At 41.9% G+C, this 16,422-nt stretch overlaps 1 protein-coding gene across 1 annotated transcript in view; it reads right to left on the bottom strand.

Annotated features, from left to right (window-relative positions):
• Positions 1-16,422, bottom strand: part of GRIK1 (glutamate receptor, ionotropic, kainate 1) — an 83,443-nt gene that overhangs the window by 53,484 nt on the left and 13,537 nt on the right. The window contains exons 4-6 of the mRNA XM_009579691.1: positions 15,304-15,485; positions 5,394-5,447; positions 3,494-3,667 (exon numbers count right to left, since the gene is read on the bottom strand). Of these exons, the coding sequence (XP_009577986.1) occupies positions 3,494-3,667; positions 5,394-5,447; positions 15,304-15,485 (410 nt within the window). The remainder of the gene's footprint in view (positions 1-3,493; positions 3,668-5,393; positions 5,448-15,303; positions 15,486-16,422) is intronic.

Genomic DNA, 16,422 nt, shown 5'->3' with positions numbered 1-16,422 from the left:
TTTAATGTACATCTTTGTGCCCGGTCCCTGCTCTTCTCTACTGAGAACCATTTCCCTGGGCTGCTGTTATGGAAAAGGCCACTACTGGACTCTCCATGAAAATCTGAGGTGTAACAAAATCCATTTTTTTGCAGCTTATATTAATTTCAGAGTATTTTCAGGTGAGCGTTGGGAAGAAAACTACATTGGGTAGCTGCAGGAAGAGAGAGGTCGGTGCGTCCAGCGCAGGAATCTGTGGCATGGAGAGGAGTTTTACGAAGCCTCAGGTGATACAGCAGCCCAGGTCCCATTCTCCAGGCGTGTCTTAGGGCCAAGCACTTTGCAGTACTCAGTCTTCTATAGTTTCCTATTTGCCAAAGACTCTCAGCACCTCCAGGTGTGTCATTCGAAAGGACCATGCGGGTGCTCAAGCCAGTCTCTGCCCAACCTGCAGTCATGGTGTGTCATGGTGGCATGGCATGGGGGCGTGTGGGAGGGCTGCCCGCCTGGGGCCCGTACTAGCTCCCCATCCCCGCTCTTCTCATGACACTTGTGGGATTGCTTTCTTCCCCACGGGGTAGGCAGGCCCTGCTTTCTAGGGAAATCAATCCCACCGAGCACATGGTAGGTATCCCACCGGACAGGTATCTACTGTCTCTAAGTGTCTACTGCCCTCAAGGATCTTGGCTTTTGGCACAAATGTATGAAATGGCCCCACCGAGATTTGTCTAGGGCTGTTCCCCTGCCACACCTCCCATGCTGTCTTAGAGAGAGGTGAACTGTCCTTTTGAGGTGTGTTTTTAGGTGATTAAGTTGGACTTATACATCTAACTTCTACTTGTCTAAGACAGAGCAGATAGCCCTTAGATATTTAAATATTACTAAAATTACTATTTGTGCATCTGTGTTTCTTTTGAGAATGGGTTTATTGGTTTAAAAGCATGCCCAGTAAGCCTCAAACTGATATCGCGCACACCCGGTCACCCTTTATCACTAGGAAGTTTTAGAAAAATCTCACCTTCACCTGCATTGTGCTTCAGTGCTCTCATGTGTGAGGTGGGAATGGCCATGTTTTGCTTAATGAACAGGGATGCTGTAAAAATGAAGTGATTACTTTTCTTGTAAAGCTACTGAATAATTAAGCAGGGGCCTTAAAAAAAAAGTACTAACTCTGCAGATGAGAAACTGGACTCATTTATATGAACTGCAAAGCTAATCCATTTTTTATGCCTTTCCCATGCAATTCCTTTGGGAAATTAATAGATTTGACTCCTTGCCTGTTTCATTTACCTAAGTAAATTACAACAGCATCGGTCTTATCAGCATTGGAGGTTTTTGCTGGCAATCAAATGTGATCTGAATTTATCAACTAATCTTAATATACTGCAGATGAGGAATCGCTTTTGATACGCTAGTCAGGATCTGCCCAAAACAATGCTCCCACAATCAGAGCAAATTGAAAACATTATAAATAGTGAGGCAAGCAGGAGGAGACAATAACAGCTGTTCTCAGTGTCAAGTGTCTTAAAACAGATAGTTGTTCCTAGCAGACATGGAGACTAAAGGCCTGATCCAAAATCCCTCAAAATCAATGGAAAGATTCCCATCAATGTCAATGGACTTCAGATTGATTTTTACATTAAGACCGGGGACGTGTCCATTCAGGATTGGATTTTACTTGTTCACTGCAGTCCCAGTCTGCCTGTGTCCCAGGTCTAGAGACTCTGGAGATACTTGGTGAAAATGCTTCCGTGCACCTCACATTGCACTCCTATCTGGACCACCGATGCTTTTACTTGATAACATGGTGCATCCCGCAGTGTTTGCACGTTGGCAGCATTGCCAGACTTGGCTGTTTGAATCTCGTGCTTGTGTAACTTGTTACTCATCCATCCTGCTGTGCAGCAACTGGGAGGTTATATTACCTCCCTTAGCCTTTTATTTCTCCCCTCACTGTTGTTCTGGTTTAGGGCTTGGGGTTGCATGGAGGAACAAAAGGTCACCTCATTTTCTGAAGCAAACTGCCTTATATTGATGTCTGTACTTGTGCATAAGAAGAAAGGGACTAAGAGATAGTCCTGGAACTTGTTTTTCTGATTTTCATATTCTATTTAAATTATTGCAAAAAACCCCAAAGATCTCATTAGAACAACTATGCTTCTGCATGCAGTTTGGGCATAAAGTGGGGCATGAACTCAAAACCATCTTGGTCGTGCTCTGCTGACTTCCCACAAGCTGACATCAGGGCAAAAAATATAGCATGAACCAGAAGGGAGAAATCCTGAGTTAACAATAGGACGTGTAATCCTGATCTTCTCATACTGCGCAGCTTGTCATAACCTTATTGTCTAATGAAATACAGCAGTATTGCAGTTGTCCATCAAACCGAATCAGCAGAACTTGCTATGAATATTTAAATGATCACAGCCAACTAGGAAGATGCTTTCCTTGGTGCTCATGCTGTTTCAAAGCATCAAGGACACTAAGAGATTATAGAGATGCAAAGGAGAGGATAAGAGTCAGGGACACAGAGGAGAGCGTAAGAGTCTAGTAAGAACTTTGTTTTTCGTAGTTTTACAGTTGGGGGAATGCAGGGGCATAGCTACGTGTGAATAGCTACCCTTGCAGGTCTGGTGTATTCACATCAGAAGTTCCCAGGGACAGCTTTCTCCCCTGCTTTGCGTATGAGTGAGCACGATGGCACTGCCCAAACAAGCAACGTTTTTTTGAAACGCTAGAGATAGCATAACGCATTTCTCTTCAGGATGTCAGGATGTTTCAAAGTTTTCCCTGCAATCATCTGCAATAAAGTCTATTTCATATCACTTCAAACTCTACTCAGTACATATGATATATTATCTTATATTGCAAAAAGGTGGTAACCCTTCACCCCGCAAAACTGAGTGGAGTCACGCTGTTCGTGTAATTGTTCCTATTCTTTCCTTTATTTCTTGGGGGAATGACTGGGAGGAAATCCTAATTTCCTGGCTTGATGATACCTTTCATTTATCTTTAAATTGTATCTTAAAAGCCAGAGTTGCTGTAGATGATGGAAATGAAGAGAAAGGGCACTTTTCCAATTTAAAAATGCTATTACCTGTCCAGATGTACAATATCTTTCCCTGCAGGTTATAAATCGTATACCTGCTCTGAAAGTTTTTATCTCCTGTTACGTTCTTCACTCCATCTAGAACATCATTAGAGAAATGAGGCAGCAGTATACACATCTGACAACAATAAGATCAATGGTGTTAGCTGGTCGGCACCGTGATGGAGAACTGTCACTCATCTCTAGAGCTGTCTGGCAATGGTTTGTCACACAGAGGAGTACGACATTGGTTCACAGGGCAAATGCACTTTTGGGTAGAAGCAGGTTTTACCTGTCTGTTTTGGGGATGCTGCTTCAGCATTTGCATTGCGAAATAAAGCGGTAATGGGATCGCTTCACATCGGCTAGAACAGGATTGCGAAGCGCCCTGTAGACGGCCCTGCGTCACTGTGGTTGTTCGCTTACCGTCATCATGCCATCGAGCAGGCCAGTCTCTGGTTTTGGTGGCGCCTGTAGACGCTCCATTGACCATTTCTCAATGACCGATGAAACTTGTGGGTTCTCGATGTTGAGCAGGCGAAACCCTGTCATATTTACTCCGCTGTATCTGTAGGGTTCCAGGTCTAATGCAAATAGATCCTAAATCACCGTTAAGAAAACAAACAAAACCAGATGTAGTATTTTTAACGCAAAATAAGGGTTTTTTAAGGAAGGTACAATTAGACCAAAATTGTGTTTGATTTTCAATCCAAAGCTCAAGTGCTGTTTTTTTTTTCCCTGTGAACACTCTGCTTGCCCTCAAAGCCTTGCCATGACCGCTTCAGCTACAAATCTGAATAAACCAAAGCTGTGTGAAATTTATGACAAACCACATATCTGCTTTGTTGGAATGTAAAAATCAGTTCCCCACAGCAACGCTATTTTGCAACCAACCTGCAGAGCAGTATCTAATTTTAATTTATAGCGGTCCTCTAACAGTGTTGCAGCTCTGACAAACCACCATGAGGAATTAGCCAGCTGATGTCAAGCTTATTTCTCAACTTGGGGAAGGAAAATTCCAAGAGATGTTGAGAGCGATACTCTTTTACTACTTATGAATCCCATTTTTCTCCTGCCTTGTCTCCTTCAGGTGACTTGCTGCCAGTATGTCTAATGGACGTGTCAGGCCAGTGCGCAGTAAGTCCATGCACTTCAGTGCTCGGCGTTTACAGGGCAGAAAAATAATGGATATTCTAAGTGATATAATTGTGTGGCACACTCCACAGCTGTATTTATCAGGCAGTGGAAATATGATAACTGCTTTTCAAAGCCTGAAGGCTGTTTTTCAAAACAACTTTTTGCTGATCTCGGCAGGCCAGGAAAATGACAAATGTGTTGGTCATGGTTTAATACCACAGTAACCATCAAAACGTCAACATTTACAATACCACAACACTAAGACACCACCAGCACTGCTTACTGCTCTATTCAATCTCATGCATATTGTTGATGGTGGTTACCATTTTATGTTAGATTCACCGCTATCGTATAAAACTGTAAGTTCCATAGTAAACCCTAAATTTTCACATTTTCCTTCACATTAAAATGGGCTCAAAGAGAACTATTTCAAGCTATTATTTCAAGCCACTACTTCAAGTTCCAAACAGCTAGATAGTATTTTCTGACTAATGAATCGACTATTGGATTCAAAATGATTTTTCACTTCCACATAAAATTTTATATGGAAAGGAAATAAAGAATAAGCTGATGCACATGAGCAGATATAGTCCAGCCCTTTAGGATTGTTCTAGCAATATGAGTTCTTTGTTGTCTTTCTAGTCTACAATGCAAACAGACCTTAAGCATGTACTGAGTTGTATTTATATATAGCATATAAGTCAAAATACAGGAGAAATGTGCTGAAATAAGTATTTATAGATTTGTACCATAAAAGAAAATTTAGGGGTTTTCTTTTACTATAAGATTTCCCAAGTGATTTTATACATACATGATTTTGTGTTTTTATAACTAAATTAAACATTTTAGCGATGAACCACACCACCCGTGATGCTTGCCCTCAGCTCCACTGCAAAGCCATTAATTCATTATTTTGTTTTATTCTGATCCACCTTTACTGATGGCTCCTCCTTAAACACAATAGTGTAATTAATTTTCATTGTCTTAAAGTGTTAGCCAGCCCCACAGATACTGCAAAACAGCTTCCTTACAGAATTGTGACTCCTGATATTACTAAGGAGTGTTAGCACTCATTCTCCAGGGGTTTCCTTGAACAATGGAAACAAAGATCTCCCAGAAAAAGTGTAAATTTTTAGTTGTCTTTTCTGCAACAGAGAAAATTCACCCCCAAATCTTTAGCATTTCTTACCAGTGTTGTAAAAAAGTAGTGGTAGTATTCAGTCATCATTCCCATGGAGAGAATCTGTTGAAAGAGGTTGAAAAGTGAATGTACTTTACACTGGATGCTTTCAGTGTACTGCACTGTCTTTTGAAAAGCACGGGTTAATCTGGAACAATACGTTACAGGTTATGAAAACTTGATTACAATAAAACCTACATTTTTCTTCAGGAGCAAAAAATATCATATTGTATTTAAATTATGTTTTTATCACCTCTGCTCAGGAAAGAGATTAAAGATTGCAAAACTTCTAGGGGAAGAAAAATGACTAGCGATAACGAGGAGCTGATTTTTTAAAAGTGAAATTCTTTAGTCTGCAGTTTAGAAGTGCTACAAAGGAATTTACTGGCAGACATGCTTAGGTGCGTTTTTTTTAAATTCTGCATTACCATGTGAGAACAAGACACTCGGTGAGTGCTCACTGAAGTAAACCAGAAAAACAAAAAGAAAAAAGCTTCTATAAATGCCTTTTGTTCCACCTGGGGAATGCAGGTCCCCAGGAGGTTGTCAAAACAACCGGTATGAAAGGATTTCTGGTCTGGTTTCATTTTCCAGAGTCAGACCTTTTGAAGGTCTGCAAGGTAAGGATGGCATTTAAAGGCATACTGATTGGCCACCTCGGGCGGAAGAGGATGAATTTCTTCCCAGCCCCCACCTTGCAGGAAACTTCGAGAGCGATGTGTTTTGCTCCCTCAGCCCCTCTCCAAAACTCATTGGCAATGCTTACCTAAAACATCCCTGATGGTGCATAACAGGATGCGCTACAGTTTCAGCCCAGCCTCACCTACGTTTGTTGCTGCCTCCACACACACTATTACCATGATGCAAGCATTTTGCCCTCTCTGGGATCGTGTGAAAAGGGGGAGGAATTATGAGCTAGGAAACTACTGAAGAATTCATTATCATGACAGTAACGCAGACAAAGGTTAAATGTTATTCAGTCTTGATCACAGTAACGTACGCATCTGCTATTAATAGTATTTTAGGACACTTTTAGCAGTGCCTGAATAGCTGTTTGAAAGACAGGGGAGAATAGTGTGATTTGGCTTGCCAAAATTCTCTTTCATGGCAAAAGCCTCTGAAAATCAGTTATGTGATTGTGTATGGCAATTCCTCACATAAAAAAAGGAAAGAACCTAAACTTTCTAAGCTGCAGTAGATAATAAAAACAGCTCAGTGTTAATCACAAACAACCAATCCATTTCCAGCTATTAAAAATCAAGCCAGAAGGCAAATATTTTATTGAAATGCTCCACTGAATTTACATGTCAAAATTGCCTTTTTTATTTCTTATTTTAACAATCCTCTTCTATTCCATTTCTTAGAGTTATTTTATTACCTGTAGAAATGAGCAATCTAGCAATCCTGGAGATTGATGGTCCTTCCCTATTTTTACACAGAAAATTATATATGGTAGCACCAATGGAAACGTGCTGTGTTTCCCAGCTGACCTGGCTGGGCTCAGTTCTGCTCCCTGGAGCCTTTGGATTTCTGCGTCTAAGGTCCCTGCTATGGGAAGGAGGTGCCAGTCAGGATTTTTATGATGCAGGTCTCTTTTGAGCTGAAACTGTATTGAAATAACCCAGTTGCTTCATATGGGGCACAGACCAGCTGCTAGGTTATACAAAAGTGGTTTGAGCCCAGGTAATCCTCTGTATGCCTAAATTTGGTCCTCTACAGGAATTTTGCAGTTAGTCCATGGTGTTACATTAGTATGAAAGCAAGTTCATACTAGCAAGTGTAAATAGAGGGATAAAAATACCCAGATTTAAATTATTGATTCATTACAGTTTTAATTCTAGGTTGAGATAGAAGAACTGGCATCAAGTCATTGCACTTCTGTCATCAGAAGATACGAACTGCAATCTGCCTGTGTAGAAATATTAAGACAATGGAGTACCAGGACAATGCTAAGCCATATAATGCTTTAAAATACAACTTTACATTAACTAGACAGATACATTAACTAGAGTGATTACCAAGTGTGTAGCCTGGATGTTTGGGAAGCATTACCTAGCTTGTGCTGCTGCAGCTACACTGCTACTGGGTAACCAGCTAGTTAATCCAAGGTAGCCCAGATATTGCTTTCCTCACAAATCCAAGGGTAGTAGCCTGAGAGGAGTGTTTGCCTCCTGAACACATTTTTGATTAAAACTTTTTATGAGAATATTGATTCCCAAGTAATGCACTATAAACAGAGCTGGCAGGACACACACATACTTGTGAATAATAATGATTTCAAAAGTCTAGAGGATTCTCTTTGAAAAAAAAATGGGACCAAAACCCCTGAAAACCACAGGCAATTGCATGTAAAAACAAGGTTCAGCCAGCAATGTTATCTGCCACAACCAAGACACAGGTTCACAATGGCAATTGCTGGAAGGGTGCCATGGATTTGCCAAGGACCCTGCACCGAAGGGCTCCATGAGAGATTCTCACTAAAATTCTTCCAAAGAAAGTATTGCAGCAGCCCAGGAAAGCTTAATCAACATGTCGCTTTTGCATTTTCTATATTAACGATGACTCAATTAAGATATGAAGATACAGACAGCTGGAAGGGATCTTGTAAGTGGCACGCACACGTTAATAATGTCCTGGTCTGGTTAAAGAATAAGAATTGATGCTGGATCTGTCCCAGGCTGGGCCCTGATCTGCCACTGAGGTCTGCCCTCTCACTTCGTTGGTCACAAGAACAACCTTAACTGGTTGTCCTCCCCTCTAAAAGCCAGGAAGGATGATTATTAGTTAACAGTTATATAGCACTTAGACATCACTGTGACATGTGAGTTAGACCTGTAGATTGACCTAAATAGGGTGCTTTTTACTGATGGATCGTAAAGACTTTGTAGTAATAACTTATTTATGTTTTAGGGTAACATGGTCACTAAGTAAAATTCCCAGTGAATGACGATTTAATGACAGTACCAAATGCCCACTCTGATGGATGGCATTAGGAAAACAGGAGATGAAGACAAGTTAAAGCAAAAGCAAGAGGAATGCTGAGTATCACGCTGGAGACCCCAAAGCATTAATGACTCCCAAGACTTAATGACTTGGATGCTCCTATTAGTATAAACGGGAGAGTTGCAAGGACTCATCTTCTGCTGTGTGTTTGCAACACAGCAGATACAGGGAAAGCAGCTTCTAGGAACTACCAGGAGCAAGACAATAATAAAAGCGTGTTAAGAGCAAAGACCCTTTTGGGTTGGGACACCTCTGAAGTACCTTGCAAAGCAGCTGCACAGGCTCTTCCCACAGAGCAAGTGTCCTCCCCACTAGAGAAAATGAGCACAGCAGCCCGGAAGAGAGAAGGGAAGGCAACAAGATTGGTTTATGTAGCTGCCCATTAGAAACTAGAATGAGATTTCATTACACATTCCTATTTAAATAACTTTGCATGTAATTATTTAAATAATTATGCATCTGATATAAATGTCCTATTTAAATAATAACGCCTTTTACTTACTGTGGAACTTAGATGAATGTAATCTAGTGAAACCAGGCTAAAATATTCTCATTTCTCCTTGTAGATCTTCTACCCATTCTACCCTGTATAAAATCTGTTCTTCAGCCAAACTCAGATATGGTTGGATTATGGATTATCTTGGCAAATAAGATAAAGAGACTTCCATCTCTAATTATCCATTTCAGATCAGAGGTTTGAGCCTTGTCTTTCACAGACCTGTACTTTTAGCTGTGGGTCATGAACTGCAATGTGAATCTGAAAAAGTATCAGTGGTCAAATCATATATGGCAAGCTGACAGAAACTGTATAAAAATATTCTCTCGTATGTCTGTAAATCTCTTTGGGTGCCCTGTTCCTGGCTTGCATCATACCCCAGCTCCAACCTGCATTTGTTCATCTTGTAAAAAAATCACCGCCTCATTTAGAGCTAGTGTCAATTTTCCTTCAAGGCGGGATGAAACCAGGATTACGGCGAAGCATATTAGTGGGAATTGCATCAAATACTTTGCGTGCTTTCACTTTGCATTTTCCTCACTCATGCTATTATTTAATTTCATGACCACTAAATGAATGCATTTCATTATCCAATTAATTAGTACCACCACTGTTTTCTAAGATCAGCAAGATACACCATAATGAATAAAAGCCCCTCTGCCTCCTTGCCTCTCAAGTGTTCAATATAAAAGGTTTATATTGTGCTTACAGTGCTTCCCTGGACTCTATGTAGACAGCTTTACTTGGACATGACTTAACTCACTGGAAATCTGCATCCCTCTCAGTCACAGCAGCGTTCCAGCTGGAGTGGTATAGAGTTCCTCCAACATGGACATGAGCCATGTCAAGAAACAAGATATATTCTGTAAATGCTTCACTAATGTTGGAGTCCAGCTGGAAGCAAGGGCCACAGCAATAGGGCAGGACAAATGTGTTGGCCCAAAGTCCCAGTCAACTGTAGTTGGCTCCTTCTGCTTCCTGAAGAGATCGCAGGAGCTAGGGCATTACCTTTCAAACTCCAGCATGGACATCACCTCACAGTACCAAGACTGAACGCACTCTTTCAGTTTGAAAGGCTACTTGCATTTGCACCAAATGGTGAATCTTCCAGGGAAGCAAAGAACAACTACCTATGCAAGATGTAGCATGGATGGCACTGCACTGACTTTATGTAACTAGTTTAGCTTTCATCTAGATGGCACAGCTAACAAGAACAGAGAAGTAGAGGTCTCAGCATAGTGCAGCTATGATGTTACACAACAAGGATCCCAAAAGACTGATTTATAGCCCATGCTGCTGTATCTTTGAATCTCAGAATAAAGCTTCCAAGTCAATGGCCACATTTACTTCTATAGAGACCCATATTTAGATTTGGGAACTGAAGCACACTGCCAAATTTCAGGATGAATTACCCCTGCCACACCATTTCTGTGCCCATGGTCTTTACTGATATCTTAACCCGTGCATGCCCTAGGGACCAGCACTCTCACCATCTGATGCCATTCAGCAGTAACCAGGTGGCCAGAAGAGGATGTCCCCCCATCAAGAACTCCTTTATAAAATCAATGAGAGAAGAATCAGTGAGGTGATTATGCCTCTGCTTCTCACCCTGGGGCTTGGGGGCATCTTGGGGGATCTGCTGCTGGTATTTCGCCAGTGGCAGTGAGAACAGAGCTAATCCTGCCTTTTTTTAGCAGAGAATGGGCTTCAGCCTACCTGTCAAGTTACTAGAAGAAGCATACTCAGGAACTGAAGTTTTATACTCTCACATTTATTAGTGTACCTGGAATGTATACTATGGTGACACTTAGTTTTCACACTTCTGTAGGAACTGAATTAATTATTTTGCTCTTTGTCTGTCACATAGAGAAAGTGAACACAGAAGTCTCTATAAAATGCTCTGTGAGTGTCCTAAACCTGATTAATTATACAGTACATTTAATAGAATTTATTTTAGAGGTATGGAGGAAGAAATAGATTATTTAAGGCTAGTAACAACATAATTTGTGAGAGACAAGCTTGGCTAGCAGTAAAATCTATGTCAACTATCGGTGTGTTAGAAGAATAAATGGAAAGTTAACCATAACAACTTAACCTCTTTAACTAAGTTCCTCATACAAAAAGGCAGTATCAGACTAAATCTAGTGTGTGCAGGATATATTGGAAGATTCATGCATAAATCAGATTGCAATTTGCAATAACTAGATTTAACTGACTTGTGGGATTGCTTACCTAGTCCAGACAAATCTCTGTCCACAAAATATTTCAGGTCAATGTGGTAACCACCAGATTTTTCCTTAGAAAGTGTTTCCAACTTCCTTGTGTAAGGGACTCAGTCCTGCTGGTCTTTGGCAAGTTTGGAGGGTGCCTTATTATCTCACAGTCTTTCAGGGATATCTATTTTTAGGCTTGGAAAGGAGAGAGATGCTAGGCATCTTCAGAGCAGAGCAGGACAGGCAATGCTGAAGTCAAACAGGGAGGTTCCTACAGAGCTTAAGCAGACCCTAAGCGGGACTTTGGAGATCACAATTTTACCCTAAGAAGCCACAGCTGCACTTGGCTCCTGCTTTTGGCATATAATTCTCTACTAGATCTCGCTCCTTGTCAGATGATTTGTTCAGTCTTCATGAGCTTAAAGCTCCAGCAGCCAAGATTTTCAAGTCGACTATGGGAGTGACAGACCAGCTGCAACTTTTTCCATCAGCTCTGCTGGTATGGTATGTCTTGTTTGAAAACCCTGCTGGTATAACCTCCTGGTTCAAGTAATTTTGGAGTACTCTGATCCCTGTGGAGTGGGTCACTTTGGGCAGGAGAGCTGCCGGTTTGGGTGGTTACCTGGTACAGGCAACAGAGCTGGGAAACTCCCTTAGCCTCCGTGTGCCAGGCGCATGAGGTTACCAACCCTCATGGGGGAATATGGAGAGAAAATTCAAAGTGACTTTTGGAAAAGGCAGCAATTAATAATCACAATTTCCTCTTGCTCCTTCCAGATCTGGGTGAGGAGAGGGCCAGCCTCATTAAGCTGGTCGGGGACTGTAAAAGCCTGCAGCACGTCAGAGAGAAGGGGAAATGTGTGAGTTTAGGGAATAGATTATCCAGCTGAGTGCAGGCTTTGTATTTTGTTTAAATTAGGTTATTGATTTGCCTGTTCTTGTTGTGCACAAGGAAGAAGTGTGGCTCAATGGTATTTTAGTTGAAGCTATAAATAAGCAAAAGATAGTCTTGTTTGAGAGAAGAAATCTGTCTTTTGTACTGTTTTGTAAACAAAAGTTTGAAGAAGGCAAGTGAAGAGGTCGCCTCCCCTGGTCCCACAGCCTGGTAATGCGGCTGGGTCAGGTAGCTCCACACTCCCAAACACAGCTCCGTATGCTGACACTTTCAGGGTGTAATTCTGATGTGCTAATCCTTTCGCTCCCAGAAAAAGCTTTTGGGCATCCCTTGCCCTCCCTTCCTGGGAAACAAGCCGTGCCACAGCTGGTGCCCCCTGAGCGCTGGCGGGAGCGGCCCCTGCTTGCAGAGCCATTGCTGCTGCTGCCAACCCCGGTGGCACGGGCACCGCTGGAAGAAGGGCAGCAGCTTTTCTGCCCTGCCTGTGCCTTCAGCTGGGAGGCAGGCTGGCAGCAGAAATACTGCTGGCGGTATGCCTCGCTGCCCCCCCGCAGGGAAACGTGGCCGAAGCAGGTGAGAGGTGGCCTTTTGCCTCTTTCCCAGCATTGGCGAGGCTTGAAGGAGGTAAGGGACGCTGCCCGCCTGTCTTGGGGGATTGTCCACAGGAGATGGAGCGGATCCTGGTGCAGAGAGGGCACCTTTGGGCTTGGAGGGGGGTACATGCAGACCCTTGTGCAAAACTTTTGGGGGGAAACCTGTGCAGGCTCAGAGGGTGAACAGGACACAAGAACCGAGCATAAGCAATGGTGGGTATGTCCCTGTTGCATTTTTAATCTGTAAAATACCTCCGCAACCCAACCCGCTACAAATCTCCACTTCCTTTATTTGTTTTCTCCTGCATGGGCTACTAAATGTCTACTACATTATTGTAAATACAGCAGACAAGAAATTGTTGCTTTGGGGACAGATTTAGGTGACTGCTGGCTCTGATTCCTACTCATATTAGAAATCTTAATATAACTTAACAATGATATGTATTTTTCTTGTAATATTGATTGGATCGTTTACAAAGTAAAAAAAATTCTCTACTAATATTGCAGAGTTTTCTTAAAATAATTTCTATAGTATTCTCTTTAATATCTTGTTTTCATTCAGCGTAAAATTATGTAGGGGTTTGTGTATGCAGTGATGAGAATGTAACCCATGGTACTTCATGTAGCTAATCTACAATCAGGTGAGTCCCACATGAATTCAGGGCCCTCCACATTTCACAGCTGCCTTTGACAGTGAGGAGCTTCAACACCTGAGTTACTGCTGCCAGCATCTAGATTCAGCCACAGAACTCTCTCATACAAAAGACATTTTCCCTTTCTTTCTAGCCTATATTTATGTTGCTTCCTTTCCCTCAGCTCTGACCCATGGGTGTACTTCTCTCATTTTCCTGTTTTCTCCCACACTGCCATTCACCATCCTTCCCTGAGTTCTTAAGGCATTGGAGAGTGTTATCTGTATCTGCAGCCTGTCAGTTGTCTCCCTGATCCATTTCCCACACAAACTGTTCTGCCACTTTGCCCTGTCTTAGTGCATCTTTTAGCACTTCCTCTTCTTCTTTTGACACTAAGGTTATTTTTCTTTTTTTTCATACTCAGCCTGGTATATTTGAAGCTTTGTGCCTCCTGCAGTGTGCCAGACATTTGTACTTTCTTCTTGCACATCCTTGAAAATATGTGTTGTCAGTTTAACTCTTCCCCCACAAATCTCATTTTGGAGCAGCTTGTTCCTGTTGTCAGGTTTTAATGCTTTTGGACAGCCCTACAGGGAGCAGAGTGAGGGGACAGCAGCTCTCCTGTCCGCCCCCCTTCCCAACTAATGCTGCTAGCTACAGTGCACTCCTCATCACGTGAGAGAGCAGCTGTGTGATCACGCACCCTCCCCTTGCTCTTCCCTCACATTCCCCACATCGTGCCTGCATCTGGCCCTGCTGTAGCTTAAATATATGACTTGCACTGAGAAAATCCTAAAATTTAGTACAGGCCAACTTTCCTGACAGCAGTAAATTTAACTCTACCAGCTCATGGGACCTTGTGTGCTGGTCTCAGCGCATCTGATTTAGGACACCATCCTGCAAGTCTGTATTCACAGGACCAAGATCCTCCAGTCTGGAGAGGATGGTTTCAGACCCTGCAGACTAATGCAACCAGTAAGCTGTCTTACTTACTTTGATAGAGAATGGTACTCTGCATAACTTCAATACTTCAGCAAAACATTCTGGGATGGAAGCATAGGTTTCAACCTTTATGGGACAGCCCATATCTGTGCATTTAGATCAGTGGAACCTCTCTGGTGATCTTCTGGGATCAGTGTTTCCCATCAAACTGACTGAGAGTAAAAACAACAACCCCTTATACCTACCATTGCAGCAAAAAGTGAAATGACATTCACAATGTATTACTTGCTTGGAATTATGGTCTATAGGTCAATGAATTGCAGAAGCCAGTGCTTTAGACAGTCTAGAAATATGTAGCAAGTGACAACAGTAAATTCTAATTTACACCACTCTCTGTGTGCCCCTGGTAACATCCCAGCCCATTAACATCAGGCTTTGTGGTGTTCGTCCTTGCCTTGTGTGGCTGTCCAACTCTCACGCTTAGGTCAGGGCTATGTCAACCCTTGCACAATAGCCTCTCTTCCTGTTTTAAAGTATACATTTTTCTTCTGACACTTGCTGTACCAGAGTTTAACATGTAATGAGGTAGTGCCAGCAGACCAAATCTTGCTTTGTTATAGGGATGTGAATGCAGAGTTACGCTCTTGTCTGCAGTGGATTAATGCCCTGCTGTTACTGTAGTCAGCGCTGAGCCTGATGTGCATCCTCTGTGGAGGCAATAGCTCAATGAGAGCTGCTCCCTAAGCACTCCAAAATGGGCTCTTTTGTTTTTTGTGGGGACGACATAAAAACTCTATTGATTAAAGCAGGGCAAGCTAAAATAAATGCAACAATCTTCCTAGTCAAGCAGAACCTGAAGTATTAAAAAGAAATGCATATTTCCTTCTGCGGAATATCTATGGGCTTCTCTTCAGACATCAATACTGCTGCTGGTCCTTATGGCTCTGTGAAGCCCTGAAGTCTTGTGGAGTGCTCAGATGCTGCTGCACATTCTGTAACAACTTCTGTCCCTGGTATTAACAAGCCTATGGCCTAATTGGTAAATGTATTCAGCTTTAGTGTTTCCCAGAAAATGAAAACCAGAGAGGCTGACAACTTTCAGGATACAAAATGAATGTCATGCTTTTTCACACTCCTCCCCTTACCTGCTTAAGGATTTCTGCTGCCGTTTCATGTGAGCAATCAAATATCACGTAGAACTCCTTGCCCTTCTTCATCTCCTTCAGTAAAGGTCTGGCATCTTTATTCCCAGAGGGCAGTTGGCGGATTTTGATTTTAATGTTGTATCTAGAAGGGGCTTTGATGAGCTCTTGCAGGCGAATTAGACCTGAAAAATGATATGCAATCATACAACTAACCATTCTGTGCAATGAGTATTTATTGTCACTTAAAGAGGGTCTTTTATCAGTCCCAACATATTTCACATACCCAAAAGGTAGTTGTTAGTTTTATATTTTCCAGCCTCCTAACTAATACTGTCATAGTTTTCCTTTTCATGGTTATACTTGACTTCAACATTTAAATATTCTGAAATGTATCTTTAATTGGTTGAATATAGGATATGTTTGTATTGAAGTTATATTGATACAGTTTATTGCAAAAAGGATATAATGTTGCTTCTTTAACAGCTAATTATTATTTCAAAGTTAAACAACAAGAACATAGAATTGAAGAAACCTCCTTACTAACTTTCCTGCCCAATGTCAAGCATGAGCAGATGAGGGGAGATAGAGGGAGAAAAATGTTCAATGGCCAACACCTCCATCGTGGCTCACTAAGCCAGTTGTTAGCCTGAGTGGCACTTACCAATAATTATTCTTAATAGCCATCCATATGGCTCTCATTGTCCTCATTTCAGCATACATTGCAATACCCCGGAGGAGGAGCCTTAAATTTTTCTTATCATCTGTTTAGAGAAAAAAAGCTTGAAGGCATAGCGACTTGCGTAAGGTCACTCAGCAAGTCTGAGATCTTATAAAGAACTGAAATATTTTGAGGTCCAGCTCTTCGTCTGTAAACACAAGAATATGATTTCTAAGACTATATCTTCGGCTGGTACAGATTTACACGGCTTATTTGAAGTCAGTGGAGCTCAACCAGTTGAAGATTTGTCCAAGTATTTAAACACAGTGCAATTCTACTGGCTAATTCAGCACTCCTATGTAATTTGTACTGCCTCCAAAACCTAAGTAAGATAGTTAAGAGTTCTCTGAGGTGTGTGATTACAGTCTCTTTCTCATTATCCATGAATGTAATTTACCCAC

The sequence above is a fragment of the Fulmarus glacialis genome, unplaced genomic scaffold (genome assembly GCF_000690835.1).
Source record: "Fulmarus glacialis isolate BGI_N327 unplaced genomic scaffold, ASM69083v1 scaffold8886, whole genome shotgun sequence".
Lineage (NCBI taxonomy): Eukaryota > Metazoa > Chordata > Aves > Procellariiformes > Procellariidae > Fulmarus > Fulmarus glacialis.
The sequence above is the reverse complement of the archived record's forward strand: the minus strand, read 5'-3'. Positions and strand labels throughout refer to the sequence as shown.